This window comes from Nannizzia gypsea, genomic scaffold (assembly GCF_000150975.2).
Source record: "Nannizzia gypsea CBS 118893 supercont1.5 genomic scaffold, whole genome shotgun sequence".
In the NCBI taxonomy this organism is placed as follows: domain Eukaryota; kingdom Fungi; phylum Ascomycota; class Eurotiomycetes; order Onygenales; family Arthrodermataceae; genus Nannizzia; species Nannizzia gypsea.
The window spans coordinates 1,801,082-1,815,016 of NW_003345197.1; the positions used below are offsets into that span (position 1 = coordinate 1,801,082).

At 49.2% G+C, this 13,935-nt stretch overlaps 6 protein-coding genes across 6 annotated transcripts; 2 read left to right on the forward strand and 4 right to left on the reverse strand.

Moving 5' to 3' along the window:
* Positions 1 to 426: 426 nt before the first annotated feature.
* MGYG_06525 (hypothetical protein) lies at positions 427 to 2,267 on the reverse strand (the record flags this gene model as incomplete). Its single annotated transcript, XM_003171934.1, has 3 exons — positions 427 to 728; positions 916 to 1,561; positions 1,821 to 2,267. 3 exons carry the CDS (start codon positions 2,265 to 2,267, stop codon positions 427 to 429), a joined length of 1,395 nt encoding a protein of 464 aa, XP_003171982.1.
* A 293-nt stretch (positions 2,268 to 2,560) lies between these two features.
* MGYG_06526 (hypothetical protein) lies at positions 2,561 to 3,185 on the forward strand (the record flags this gene model as incomplete). The annotated part of the gene is made up of 3 exons (XM_003171935.1): positions 2,561 to 2,621; positions 2,714 to 2,867; positions 2,939 to 3,185. 3 exons carry the CDS (start codon positions 2,561 to 2,563, stop codon positions 3,183 to 3,185), a joined length of 462 nt encoding a protein of 153 aa, XP_003171983.1.
* Positions 3,186 to 5,015: 1,830 nt separating this feature from the next.
* Positions 5,016 to 5,582, reverse strand: MGYG_06527 (hypothetical protein; the record flags this gene model as incomplete). The annotated part of the gene is made up of 4 exons (XM_003171936.1): positions 5,016 to 5,124; positions 5,210 to 5,251; positions 5,335 to 5,455; positions 5,522 to 5,582. 4 exons carry the CDS (start codon positions 5,580 to 5,582, stop codon positions 5,016 to 5,018), a joined length of 333 nt encoding a protein of 110 aa, XP_003171984.1.
* A 421-nt stretch (positions 5,583 to 6,003) lies between these two features.
* Positions 6,004 to 7,992, forward strand: MGYG_06528 (benzoate 4-monooxygenase cytochrome P450; the record flags this gene model as incomplete). Its single annotated transcript, XM_003171937.1, has 6 exons — positions 6,004 to 6,238; positions 6,317 to 7,188; positions 7,268 to 7,293; positions 7,360 to 7,444; positions 7,523 to 7,686; positions 7,797 to 7,992. The coding sequence occupies 6 exons, from the start codon at positions 6,004 to 6,006 to the stop codon at positions 7,990 to 7,992; spliced, it is 1,578 nt and encodes a 525-aa protein (XP_003171985.1).
* Positions 7,993 to 8,658: 666 nt separating this feature from the next.
* On the reverse strand, positions 8,659 to 9,693 carry MGYG_06529 (hypothetical protein; the record flags this gene model as incomplete). Its single annotated transcript, XM_003171938.1, has 3 exons — positions 8,659 to 8,721; positions 8,787 to 9,361; positions 9,432 to 9,693. The coding sequence occupies 3 exons, from the start codon at positions 9,691 to 9,693 to the stop codon at positions 8,659 to 8,661; spliced, it is 900 nt and encodes a 299-aa protein (XP_003171986.1).
* A 730-nt stretch (positions 9,694 to 10,423) lies between these two features.
* Positions 10,424 to 13,757, reverse strand: MGYG_06530 (hypothetical protein; the record flags this gene model as incomplete). Its single annotated transcript, XM_003171939.1, has 3 exons — positions 10,424 to 12,861; positions 12,926 to 13,491; positions 13,573 to 13,757. 3 exons carry the CDS (start codon positions 13,755 to 13,757, stop codon positions 10,424 to 10,426), a joined length of 3,189 nt encoding a protein of 1,062 aa, XP_003171987.1.
* Between the last annotated feature and the right edge of the window lie 178 nt (positions 13,758 to 13,935).

The window sequence follows — 13,935 nt, forward strand, 5'->3', positions numbered from 1 at the left end:
TAGCCATATATGGTTGGCTTACCATTTATGAAGCACAGCTATATCTCTCTACTTGAATGCATGTCAATCTTGCTGTTCTAAAAAATATCAAGGATATCAAAACATATTTTCTCTTTGTTTTGCTTTGTATATACAAAATCTTCTGGGGGAAAAGGATACTAAATGAGAGAACATGTATCTATAAGTCATGAGTGGAGAGAAGATCCTATGAGTGCCTATCTATAGCAGTAGTATTCACAGGTATATAATCTGGCATGGGATCGTGCTAGAGAGATACCTGTGGCTGGATTTCGCACATTGGTTCATCACTTGTTTCACGACAGTTGGCCATAGTGCCTTTGGCGGTACCGTAGCCTGCCAGGTGAGTGATGACCGCATGATGATACGCCACATACGTACCTACGTGGAGTGTCTCGGAAAGGCAGCTTATGCTCTCCAAACCCACTTGCGTTTTTCCAGGGCATCAAAACCGCGTACCCCAATTACGCAAATGGACGAGGCCAGAAGGAGGGCACCATCATACCAGATGAGGTTCTGATAATTATGCAACAGAGTAGAGGTCTCCTGACCCGGTGAAGGGACACGAGAATCTCCTAAAATAAACCCAGCAACGGGGGATCCAAAAAGTGCACCAAGACCCCTCACAAAGTAAAGAAAACCATTGACAGAGGCGTAGGCATGTACGCCAAATATCTCCGTGACTGTGGTTGGAAAGAGTGCATTGAACGCTATGTATCAGACGGATTGAGGGTTACACATCCTCATGTTAGCGTCACTCTTTACTTGGTTAAAACGCCGTAGTTAAGTCTTGAAATAGGAGAGTTGGATCAGCTCTTACCACCTATCACAAAGCTATTAGCATTTATCCCGAAGCAAGTATATGAATAGACGGATGAGACGGATGGCGGTACACACCTGCTAGGATTCCATATACAACAACAAATATGAGCCACGGGGTCTTGCCACCATTAACAGCAGCCGCGAGCCATAGGCACCATACACTTGCGGCGCTTCCAGCAACACCGAGAACTAGGGTATTTTGCCTCCCAAGCTTATCTGCTGTAACACCCATAAGGACTCGTGACACTGCGTTAATGCCGTTATTAACAGCAAGTAGCGTAGCACCAAAGGAAACAGAGTAGCCGATAACAGTTGAAAACTCAGGTAAAAACGTCATTGGCACAAAATTTCCGCTCGCTTGCAGTAAGGCTGCAAAAGACTGTAAAATAAATGCTGGCTTTTTTGCAAGCCGTATGTTGATCAGCGTGGGTCTTCTGGTCATGCTGCGGGTTGGAGGTGCGGATATTGCAACTGGAAGGGTGACAATAAGATTTGCGAGGGCCATTGCTCTTAGTGTCCAGCGGATACCAATAACACCCAGAAGTGTTCGAATGAGAGGGGAGAATACCAGTCCTCCGATGCTCGCACCGCTTAGTATGAACCCCATAGCAGCTCCACGATGGCGATCGAAATACTCTGGGGCAACACTAAGGATGGGAAAATAAACCATGGAACTGCCCATTCCGTATAGTAGACCCTGGGTCAATAAAAGTTGCCATATCTACGGGTTTTTTTATAGTTAGCTTATCTGTCACGGTTTACCATGGGGTTGGGTTGGTTGGTTATGGCTTTTCGGTTATTTAGATCAAACCAGCCGCATGTCCAGCCAATCAGAGGGAAATAAGAGTTGTATGTAGGGGAGAAGGGATAAAAAAGGGTATATGGAGTCAATGCAAGGAAGTATGTAGTAGGATGGAGTGGGACGGAGTAGGGCGAAGTAGGACGGAGCAGGACGGACGGAGCAGTTTGGTTTGACTGACCGTTTGGGACGTGCTAGCAAGTGCATACGAAGCGCTCATCAGGCAGCATCCTGCAGTTGCAATCTTCTGATTTGCATTGCCGCTCAGTCTACTCACGAGAGGATTGATCACAATGGAGCCATTCCAGGTCAACCCAGCGCCGAGTGTACCAACCAAGGCTACCGCTGCTCTGTTCTTTGCCTCGGATGGGGCTAAGATGCTCTTGCTATTCGTAACGTAGAATTCCTGGAATACACCGTATGAAAAATTCGGGCCTATGGTCATAGCAACAGCCAGGAAGCTGCATATCAAAACTGCAATCTGCCGGCTGCGAGTAGTGGGAGCAAACTCATGCCGGCCCGCAGCATCCGCAACCACCTCATCCGCAGGTGCAAGTTCATGAGCCTGGTCCCAACGCTCGCCACGTTGGTGCGAGATAGCCGCCCCGGGGGACTGGATAGCTGGCATCGTGCTGCTCACTGCGGTGGTACGGGCGGAACTGCGGTCTGTCGTGCCAGGTACGTTCTTTGACTGCCTGTCTTCTTTTTTTGTGGTTTGGGAATTACCGAGGCGAATGCGTAGTTAACTAGTTAACTAGTCACTTGCTTGGTCCCTCTGCCTGCCTCACTATGTAACTACCGCTTAGAGACCTCGCTGGGTGACTTAAGCTGCAGGTTGGCTGTTCTCGTATTGCTCCTTCACGTCAACAGCCGATCACAAATGCAAGGTGGCTGGCCTGACTTCCTCGGGATGCCTCGTTGATGGGTGACATGCGTTGTACTCCGTTCCAACTCAGTGTACAGGAGGCTGAAGTTGTGGTAAGTTAGAGCCAAGTGGATTTAGTTAAGGCTCTCGGTGAATTACCTAACTGTATTTCTTTATCGGAGTTAGTTCCGGCTGATATTAATAATTAGGTACCGGCGTGGTTCGGGGTGAAACTTCGTTGTCGACGACGTTGCTGTATCTCTTCTTCGTCCTGGTAGATGACTTCACACCTCAAATGGCAGGTGAATTCGAAGACGGCGAGGAAAATTCCTTGCATGCGGGCCAATGTAGAATCACAGGAGCGTGAGTAGCTAATGATCAACATCCGAACTCTGGGTCAGCAACTAGTTTTGAGAGTGCTAACATCCCTGTAGCCAGGCAAGGCAAACGCGGGTAGAAGTGCGCCATCGAGCGCTTGCCATCTCCATCTCTTTGTTCCGCCACACCCACATGGAGGATGGTTGGATTCTATCATCACCTACTCCGTGGTCTCGGCGCTCGTTTGGTGCTGCTGCTGTGTGGAGGGCCATATGCTATAGTGCGGGTTTCCGCTTCCATGCGCAAAACTGGGCTGCTGGTTGTTTTTGCCTCCTCCGAATTTTTAATTGTGGTGATAGTTAAGAGACAAGAAAGGGAACAGAAAAAGAAAAAAAAAAAAGAGAAATGAGAGAAGGCCGACTTGCATATTGTCTGCCTTTCTGCCCTAACCTTGCGGAAAGCTATCGAATTGCTTCGATTGATTCCCTGCAGCATTCTATGAGACAGGCCGGGGCAACCTTCATTTCGAATCCGCGGCTCTGCACATGCAAGGAGTGAATGAGGAAAACAGTTCCCAATGGATGGGACTGTCGGCATTGTGGTCTCGCCTAACAACCGTTCCAGGTTTGGGTGCCGCCTGCAGCATCCCTGGAGATGCGGAATCCATCCGTCCGCTGCGATGTGACCACCTTACAAGGCCGCTGCCAAACGGTTCTTTGACCCTGGGCTGATCTAGAACCGATTATACAGCATGATGCCTTTGCCCAGTGCTATGACCTTCTCATACCTAGAGCTGAGATTGAATTCAGCTTCCCTCCCACAGAATCGCATGTCACCAGATACGCATCCTTCGTACCTGCTGACGACATATCAGAGGTGTCAACCGGCCTATTTGTTTCGTTTCCCATTATCCAATATACCAGCAAAGGCGTAACAAACATTCCCTGTCCGGACTAGAAACGCCTTATGCACCATTTTGAGGGGGTTGCATGCTGCAGAGCCTTTCTTGTGCAGGGTTGATAGCTGTCCTCCAACCCCAACTCCGAACCCTCCTACCATCCATCCCTTCCTTAGTCTGGCAGGTAGTGAAGGGCCCATGACATGGAATCCCTGTGTAGTTTGTCGAATTATTTCTCCTTTTCCCGCCCCCTAACTCGGCGCTACAACCGCATACCGGTCGGAGTTGTTGTGAATGCCCATTCAGATGTCAAAAAGTCCCATGGGTTGGTGGCTACATCATGCAGCGATTGGGCTTGCTCCGCTATAGCAAGCGAGAACACTCGTAATTCTCTTAACTTGGGAGGGCTGATATCGCTTGATCACCTCAGTACAGGCTGGGATGAAGTGTGGTACATGTCTGCAGAAGAGGCTGTCCATCAACGGGTTGAAACATCCGGGGACAACGCTCTCTTATTGGTTATCAACTGCCGGGAGAAGTGAGCCAAACGGGTGTATACGTGGCCTATCAGTGTTGTCAGTAAGATGTCCATATAGAGTGATTGGGCGGCGATGAATTATAACGAACCAGAAGATCTGCCCCCCCATGTCTCGGGGTTTGCGGAATGCATGAACATGCAATGTCAGCTTTACTCCGTATAACTACACATGAGCTGTGTATTGTATACAGAGGTTTCCGTATCCCTATTGGAACCGTCCCAGGTGATACTTGCTTTTTCTGGTTTTTCTGCACCGCTTAATTCCCTGTCGAAATTAAAATCAGGTTCAAATACACGCGCTACTCAACCGTGTAAATGCTGGGTGCAGGAGTATTATAGATGTCATTGGTTTTCGTTTCCCAGTACTCTGGCTCCTGCAGACGCAGGTAACAGTGATCCCCGACGAGATACCCAATTCTACCCCGTAGATCCCAGCAATATGGGCAATAGCCAGTCCGGTTTGGCAAGCGCCACCTCCTGGAGGGCATTAGGAAGATGTTGGTGAGCTTCCTCAGCAGCCAATCCGATCGACACGGTGATCCTTTTTTGGCGTCTAGGCTTAGTTCTGAAGAAGAGGGGTGGAGGAGGAGCAGGGTTGGAAGCAGTAGTGGCATATAACCTGCTATTTCATCTTCTGCCTTGATGGCTGTCTTTGTGAGAAGGCTTTGTTCGGTATCGAGATACCACGCCAGTATCCGCTTTCCTGAGAATTCATTGCTTTCATTCAGAGGACCATGCACTTCTGTCCATCCACCCTCTAGCTTCGTTGCCCCGTATCCCCGGGCTCCATAAAACATGCAGGAATTAGAGCCCTGACCTCCCGCAACTCAATCTTGCCATTACGGAAGCAAGAAATTAACTGGCTGCTGGAGCGTTAGTGGAGATATTCGCAAGCCAGCTAATCCGTCCATGCGTAACTTCGGCTTCTGGTTATATAATATGATAACTAACTTGCAGCAACCTTGGGTCTGTTGTGGGACGTTATTTATAAGCCTGTGATTTAGATTAGAGAGAGAGAGAGAGAGAGAGAAGGGGGGTTTGGTTTCCAGTGCCAGGGATGGCAAAGAGGGACATACATACTCCACACTCCGTACAGGGGGGCTGCATTGGGTGTACAACGGCGTATAGTGCTCGGCAGGCTTTCGACAGTACTGTATTGAGCCACCGGCAGCTGCCTAACTGCCACCGTTTCTGCAACTAAAAAAGAAGCAAAATGAAGAGTAAAAAAACCATCACATGCGGACGCAGTCTGAGACGTCATACTGCTCTTCGCCCAGTTCTCGTGGCTGAGACGCGATGTAGTGTATGCATACTCCGTACCCATTGCAAAAAAGAGTAAAGAGGGAGGGTGAACGAGGCAGGCCAGGAATAAGAAATGAAGAAACGAAAAGTGAAAAAAAAGGAACTGAGGTAAAAATAAAGGTAAAAGTGAAAAAAGCCGCAAATGAAGCCATGGGTCTCATGCAACATTTAAACGCGACTCTTTGCCTTCCAAAGTAGAGCGAGACCTGGCCGTTGCCCTTTGCTGGTAGTAGTCACTATGCCCCGTGTATTGCATACATCTGGCAGTTGCCGCCGCTTGTGCCCGTGGTTGCGGTGAATACCGAGAACAATGAGAATATATTCAGCAAAAGCCCCAACCAAGTCTGCCTTTATTTAAGCAGCCGGAACTTTTTGTGTGCATCTTCTCTTCATAGATATTTGCCTTCTGGGGTCATTTCCCGCCTCCCTTTACAGGAGAAGTCATGTCTGCCAACATGGACATTCAATCTCTCCTCCCTGTGCATCTGCTTGCACTAGTTGTTGTTTCGGCTTTTGCATACGTCATTGGCGATGTCATATATCAACTGCGCTTCTCCCCCTTGTCCAAGTTTCCGGGTCCAAAGATTGCCGCGGTGACATATCTGTATGAGTTCTATTATGATGCCGTCCTTAAGGGGCGTTATATCTTCAAAGTCAAGGAGCTGCATGAGAGATATGGTACGTTTTTCAACGAGGGATATACCCGCTGGGGAAGATGGCAAAAAGAGATATGCTGAGTATCTCCTTCATTTTTAGGACCTATAATTCGCATCAGCCCTCGAGAACTTCATATCAGTGATCCGCATTTCTACAGTGTTCTGTACTCACATAGCAACCCTCGAGACAAGGAATATTATTATCTGAAGCCATTCGACTTTCCCCTTTCTTCCTTTGGCACGGAAAGTCACCAGCTTCACCGCTTAAGACGAGGTGCTATGAACCCCTTTTTTGCAAGATGCCGAGTTCTCCAGCAGGAGAGCCTAATTCAAGACCTTGTGAAAAAATTATGCAGCCGGATCGAGAGCTTTGGCGCAGATGGCGGCGTTGTGCCGCTGTCACTCGGCTATACCTGTCTGACCACAGATCTGATCACCACATTCACTATGGACCGATGTTACGGCTACCTCGAAGCTCCAGACTGGTACCCTAGTTGGGGCCAAGTGCTTCGAGATGCATCCGAGATGTCCATGGTTTCAAGACAGCTGACTTGGATACTGTCGCTATTGAAGATGCTTCCAAAATCACTCACGATGTCTTTGAACCCAGGCCTCAAACTGTTCTATACGTTGGCGGAACGCTGTAAGGAAAGGATCGACGAGGTGCAGTACGAACGTCAGAAGGGAAACAAAGGCGCCGGAGAGACTGTTGGGCACAAGAAGACCATATTTGACCAGATATTCGACTCCAGACTCAGCAGTGAAGAGAAACGGCCGGCAAGATTGGCCCAGGAAGTCCGTTCTATTATCGGTGCGGGAACAGAGACAACCTCGAACTGTCTATCTGTTATCTCCTACTATCTCCTGCGGGATCCAGAGAAGCTTCGAAGACTCAGAGAGGAGCTTCGGGAAGCCGAACCAGACCCAACGGCGGAGATCAAGCTGTGCCAACTTGAGAGGCTCCCGTACCTGGTAAGTTGGGATTACCACACTAGTTAATAACTTACCAAGCGTCAGGGTAACTAACGCTAACAATATAAAAATCCCGCAGTCTTCGGTTGTCCTCGAAGGATTAAGGTACGACAAAGGTGTTTCATCCATCTGGCTATTCGCGCAATGCTAACCAACCACGTTGGTGAATAGGCTATCATATGGCGTCAGCACTCGCCTACAACGAAAATCTCCCAAAGACGTAATCGAGTATGGCGGATATGCTATCCCACCGGGTGTGAGTATACATCAGCGCCAAAGGCTCTAGTTCCACCTTTTTCCATATGGAAGGCTAACGTATTGGATTTCAAAACAGACACCGGTGGGGATGTCATCTGTGATCATGCATCACAGTGAAGACATATTTCCCGAGTCGTGCAGTTTTGTCCCTGAACGGTGGCTAGATCTTCAGGAGCGGAAATATCTGGAAAAGTACATGGTCTCCTTTAGCTCAGGATCGAGGAGGTGCCTTGGGATGAAGTAAGTGTGGGCCAATAGCTATAACTAGCAGTTATAGTAAATCTCTGTCGTTTGTGTACCCAACGAAAATATTTGTTTGCTGACGTCTTTGTTCTCTGGCGGAGCAACAGCCTTGCCAAAGCCGAAATATTCATTACGGCCAGCACCATATTCCGTCGGTTTGACTTTGAAATGTGCAACACCACGCTGGAAGATATCCAAATCCACCACGACCTATTCATTCCTCGGCCGAAGAATCTAAAGACCATCGGTGTTCAGGCAAGACTAAAGGGCAAGTTAGCGGCCAACAAGGCTAGTGAGGAATGATGATCTGAGCAATAGCTTCTGTATTGCCCGCCTCTTCTTTGTTATATTGAGCATCCGGTTTGCTTCTTTGAATATATGGACAAATTATCACGGCGTGGTGAGGATGGTATAAAGAAATACCATGATTGGCAAAATCAACAATTAGTGCTCAATGTGCCATTTGTATCATGGTTACTAGAGTGTTGTCGAGAGAGGTGACAGGCGCCTTTTTTTTTTTCCTTTTTTTTCCCTCTCATGGAGTTATAATTAGTCATTTCACTCAGGGGATGAAACCCTTCGTCTAAAACAATGGTAATGTTTAACCTTCTTCCAACAAGGGTGACACACACTTTTTCAAGCCCATGGTATCCTAAATTTTTATGCGGAGTACTCCGTGGATAAACCACTGAGGTGTTGGCGCGAACATGCGGTCCCTGGTTCGAGCACAGCCACTCCAGGATTGGAGGCGAGGTCACAGTACTTGAATTGCCGCGCACGCTGCTTGGATCAGAGCGCAGGGATCCCGGCAGACTGGTCATTATCGGAAATATGAAAGGGAATAGCTCTTCCAAATTGCCACTTGTATTCTATATCTTTAAGTTTCTTCTATGCCAAACTGGGTTTCTGGATTGAAAAAAAGTAGAGGGTATTCCGTGAATGAAGGGGCCAAGTACACACCGTTCCTGCTTAGATGTTGGATCTTTCTAACATTCTGCAGGCCACTTTGATACGAGATGTGAGGTCATCAAGCTAGAGGAATCGGATCAGTAACATATCCAGACTTCAAAGGTGGGCTTTTTTCCCTGGGGGCTTACATATTCATCAAAGAATATATTAAAATGATGGCCGGGAATCTGAAGGACTGCTGAGATAAAGTCATAGCCGTACTGCTCCCAGCCGAGCTTCTCTAACTCACGAGCCACGTCGACTCGACATATCGCACTCGGATCTTCCGGTGTAGAAACCGGGACCGTCTCATTACAACGGAGGAGGATCGTCTGTGGCAGGGAAGCGAGCTCCTCGCGCGGAATTTCAACGTACTCGTCGATCTCTGGATGTTTTGTCCTCATCTTCTGAGACAGCTCCTTTTCAAGAACCGCTCGACGGCTATACTTCGTTTCGTCAGAGCAGCCCCGCCAGACGGGCATCGTCCAGGTTTGCGCCATTTCGACGGCTTGTGCCATACAAGTTGAGGAAAGCCGCTGTGTCTCAGGCTTTGTATATTTCCCAAACTGCAGCTTATGTGGGACAATCGTTCGGCCCGCTGGCTTTGGGGTAAACGGATATACGCTATCGATCATCACGATTCCGAGCACCCGCAGCTTCGAAGACTGTCTCGAGAATATGCTGGCGATTTCCAGCGATATCATGCCGCCCAGGGACCAGCCTGCTCAGCCTCCCGAAGGATGAATCAGTATATGCGATGTGATGCCCCTCGCGCGACATGAGTGAAATCTCACCTCCAAGCAATATTGGGCCGGACGGGACGTGAGACTGGATGAGCTGTGCGTAGGTCGCTCCCATCTCGGGGATGCCGTCTTCCCAGGGCTCTCCGGAGTAGAAGCTGGGGTTCTGGATGGCGTAGACGGCGCGGTCAAGGGAGTGTAGGTAGTAGTAGTTGACGCTTGTTCCGCCGCCGTCGTGGATCAGAACCAAGGGAACGGCGGACTCATAGCCATCTGGCGCCGGTTGAACGAGAGTAAAGCAGAGATCAAAGTCCATACTGTCAACAACTATGCGTATCGCCGTGCAATGTATCTAACGGGCGTGGTAGGTGGCCGCATATACATAATAACTATACATCCGTATATGTATGTATGTCGGTGGCTGACTGACAGCGCTGACCTTGGTGGGTTGGTTGGCGCTTGATGACAGGGCTTCGTATAGTTAATTTCCACCCCTTAAAGTAAACGTCAGGCCATCATAAATAACCATTCATTGGCCGGCCAAATAGAGTGATAATAGTATCCTGGAGAGAACCAAGAGTATCGAAACGAGCTTGGTGAGATATAGAAAAGAGAAATGAAAATACACCCGCCAGAAGTGGTGATAGATAACACAGAGACACTTTCCCCCGTAGACATATGCATCTGGCTTGCATGGATATCCCAGTACATGGAAGCCACAAATATTCTCTAGTTAAATAGCAGATAAAGACGAAAGACTTACAAGGGATAAAAGGCCAAACTAAGTAAGTATACACTGGTTCATTCGTATGTGGCTATACTCTCGCGGTGATGGCTACGGAGACAGATATCGTACATCTACAAATACACACGCTTCAGCCGGCACAAATCCCCTCTCCATCTCTCCACAAACTGCAAATTGCTGACAAGAATTAGTAATTCGTGTAACCTATTCAATGAACTCACTGGATCTTCCGGCTCGACGTTGTTTTAGCCACTGATTAGATGCCTCAGTTTTCCAGCATGCAGCCCGACTGGCCGCTAGTCTAGGTGGAGGAAAACATATTTCTAGTAAAGTCCTTCTTGAAGAAATTATTAAGGCTACTGTTGCGCCATGGGGTTGGTATGGAGGACGTCGGCCGGGGGCTGGTGCCGCCAGATCCTGCTGGCGAACCTCTGGTTGCCGTCGGCGCAGGCTGGGAGAAAGTAACGAACTCCGGCTTGATAGACTTATCCTCCGCGAGCGGAGAGCTGGCTAGGTTCATCTTGTTGGAGGCTGAGGCTCGGCTTGACTGGAAAGGTGCATGAAGTGATGTCTTAGATCGTTTCAAAACATGTGCCTTTTTGCGAGGCATTGGAGCAGTTGGCGGCTTGTTTTGTTTGTCTTTTTTGGCAGACAACTGTTGTGCCGTCTCCATATCACCATCCTCGGGAGTTTGTTTGCCGCATTGGATATCTGATCCCTCTGAGGCAGAAGAGGAGTCCAAGTCCGAGTCCGAGTCCGAGTCTGTGTCTGTGTCTGAGCTCGTGTCCGAGTCTTTAGGCTCAGCAGCTTCTTTCTTTGCTGTTGTCTTTTTTGATGTATCCGCATTAGATACGGCGTCCTCGTCTTCGCTACCAGGGTTGGAATCCTCGTCAGAACTGGATTCTCCTTTGGAGCTCTCGGCTTTCTCTCTGTCGATTTGCTCGTCATTTTCATCATTGTCACTAGCCTGCTCTTCCTCAGAGCTGCTACTGGCTTCCTCTTCTCCTTGTTTTACCTTTTCTTCCGCATATTGCTCTTGCTGGGTCTCCTTGGGCTTGTCGTCAGTATCTTTCTCGGATCGAGTCGTGCCCCTCGATTCAAGTTCCTCTCCTTGTTTGCTAACGGACAATAATTCATTGTACTTGGAAGCAGCAGCTGATGCCTGGCTGAACGGTTTCTTCCAGTATTCTTTCGCGCGAGGTGTGGTTTCATCATCCTCCTCCCCTCCACTGGCTCTCTCACTACCAGTTTTCAAGTCTCCCGGATCAGGTTCACGGGTTTCAGATCCGGACCAGGCTACCGAGTCAATGGATGGCGACTGATCACGGACGTTCTTCTTAGAAGATCCTCGAGATCCAGTGATGGACAGTCTCTCGTTGCCAGGATCGGAGAGAGAAGGAGATACGCGTATATGGGACGGGGTATGATTTTCTTCTTCTTCCTCTTCATCCATGTTCTCCAATTCGTCCTCTTCATCAATTCTCCCTTCGTCGTTCTCACCGCTATTATGCTGGTTCTCGTTCTCATTTCCACTATCCCCTTCGTTTCCCTCCTCACCTTGCTTGACGGCCTTTGGATCTGTCATCAGTTCTCCATCTACTTCTTTATCGGAATCATAATCAGGAGAGAAACGCTCGGATCGGGCTCCGTCCTCTTCTTCGTTGGACTCTTCATCCGTGGAGGATGACTGGGGAGGACCGTAGATAGTACTTACATCCTCCTCGTTCTCGTTGTGTTGAGGGTTCTCCCAGCCAAGCTTGGGTTTAGCCATTTGCTCTAGAGACTCAATTGACCGAATCACTCGTTTCCGTGCATTCCTCCGAGGTGAACCGGTAGTGCGCCGCAATATTTTCATATTTTCGAGCAGTTTTTCCAAAATTGGTATTTGAACTTGAGAGTCATCAACTTCTTTTGCGGCTTGGATTATGTCTGCCACATGGTCAATAGCCAGCCGGTGGTCCCAGTTTGGTAGCCGACAGTCAAACTCATTAGTCCAACTCTCGCCTATGGCTGAGTTAGTCTTTGACTCTCGGTGGTTTGTCTTCGCCAGCGGCACGGTTGGTTTCTTCTTAGCATTAGCTTTATCTTTTTTACTTGGCATGGCATTCTTGTCTTTGGACGATTTTGTAGAAGATGGCACGTCTTGAGTGATATCAGTGAAGTTTTGGCGCGTGCCAATTGGGCGGGGGCGCGTAAGATGTCCTGGCGCCTTGGAGGTTAGGGGTGCGCTGGACTTGTCTCTTTGGATATCTAATTTGTTAACTGTGCGTATCTTAGGGGGGCTGGCGGTTATACCTAAACCTAACTGGTTCGGTTTCGGCGTACTCTTGGGTCTTACTTTGCACGTTGTGCAGATTTTCCCAGTCACGGCTGGCGCCCCCTTGAGACTCTCTTTCACGGGCTCCTGGAGGTTCTGTTGTGCATCTGCGTTTTTTTTATCAGAATATAGGAAAGCTAGAGCCTTCCCGATACTAGGTTCCACAGGCAGGAAATCGAGCATCTCTTCATCTTCGGTCTGTGGCTCTGGGGCAGGTGTCTCCGTAACCCTTTGTCGTTTTGAACGTTTCTGCTTAGCATCGGAGGATGGAGACTGATCGAGAAGTTCGTCACTATCGATAATTCGTGCTCTCTTTGAGCCCCGTTCTTCAGGATGGGCGGCATTTAGAGACGGATGACTGTCAACAGCTGATCGGAGGGATTTGGTAGTCTCACGATTCCGGTTCTGTGAGGCCGCTTGTGCTGTGAAACAACGTCAGTGAAGGGCAGAGGGAAAGAAAAGAGAGCGCAGCCGGCATTTACTCACAAGAAAGAAGAGAAGTATCAGCTCCTGCGGTGGGATTGGCACTATCTTTGCCTAGCCGAGCACGGTGATATCTGGGTGGGCGTGTGGAACTGGGGAAAGCATCTAGAGGGGATGGCGGTAATTCTGAAAGGTTGGTGTCTGTGGTCTCCTGCGTGAATTCTCGTTCCTCAAAAGCTGGTGGTTCTTCTTCGATCGAGCAAAGCGGAAGGACGGATTCGGCAACTTCGACCTGAACGGCGTCCCCGTTAGCTGTATCGGCGTTATTCTTGACGGGAGAAGCTGAAGATGGGCCATTGGCCACTGGGGAGGGTGGAAGCTGCCGCCTCTCAAGTCTTGGGGCCCTTCGGGAGTGGTGGGTTGTGATAGAGTCCCAGTCCTGAACGACCGAGCCGTAGCGAATTGATGGAGTGTTCGTGGACTGCGGGATGACTCGCAACGTCCCCCGCTGGTCCAGTCCGTCTGCACGCGCCTTGCCATAGTCTATGAACACGTCTGCCACGGTCAAATCAGCGTCCAGCTCGTCGGCGTCGTGGTTATCATCGAGGAGTTTCTTGATCTTCAGCGGCCTGCAAATCCCACACGTTAGAATTAGAATAGCAACAACAGCAGCAGCAGCAAGCTATAAAAATAGAGGCGTAGCGGCATACTCAGCCTCTGGACGGAGCTTCTTCCACTGCTCTGAGATCCTCCATGCGAGTTCTCCCAGGCTCATCTTGTCTGGCTGGTGGATGACCATGAGGAAGCTGGTGGTGCTCCTCGGGCCATCCTCGTCCTTTGCCTGCTCGCCTTCCAAACGAGGGGCGACCTTGACGGTCAGACGGAGCAGCACCATCTTGCCGCCCTCCGTCTCTTCTCTCTCTCTCTCCTTTCCGGCTGCCTTCACTGTTTCTGTGGGTGTTGGAGTGGTGGATGTCCGGATGGTTTGGATATTCCGGCGTGTTGTTTGTTGTGTTGTTAGTTAAAAAGTTACCTGGTTAACTGAGCTCAGGTTTTCACCAAGCTAGTTTGCT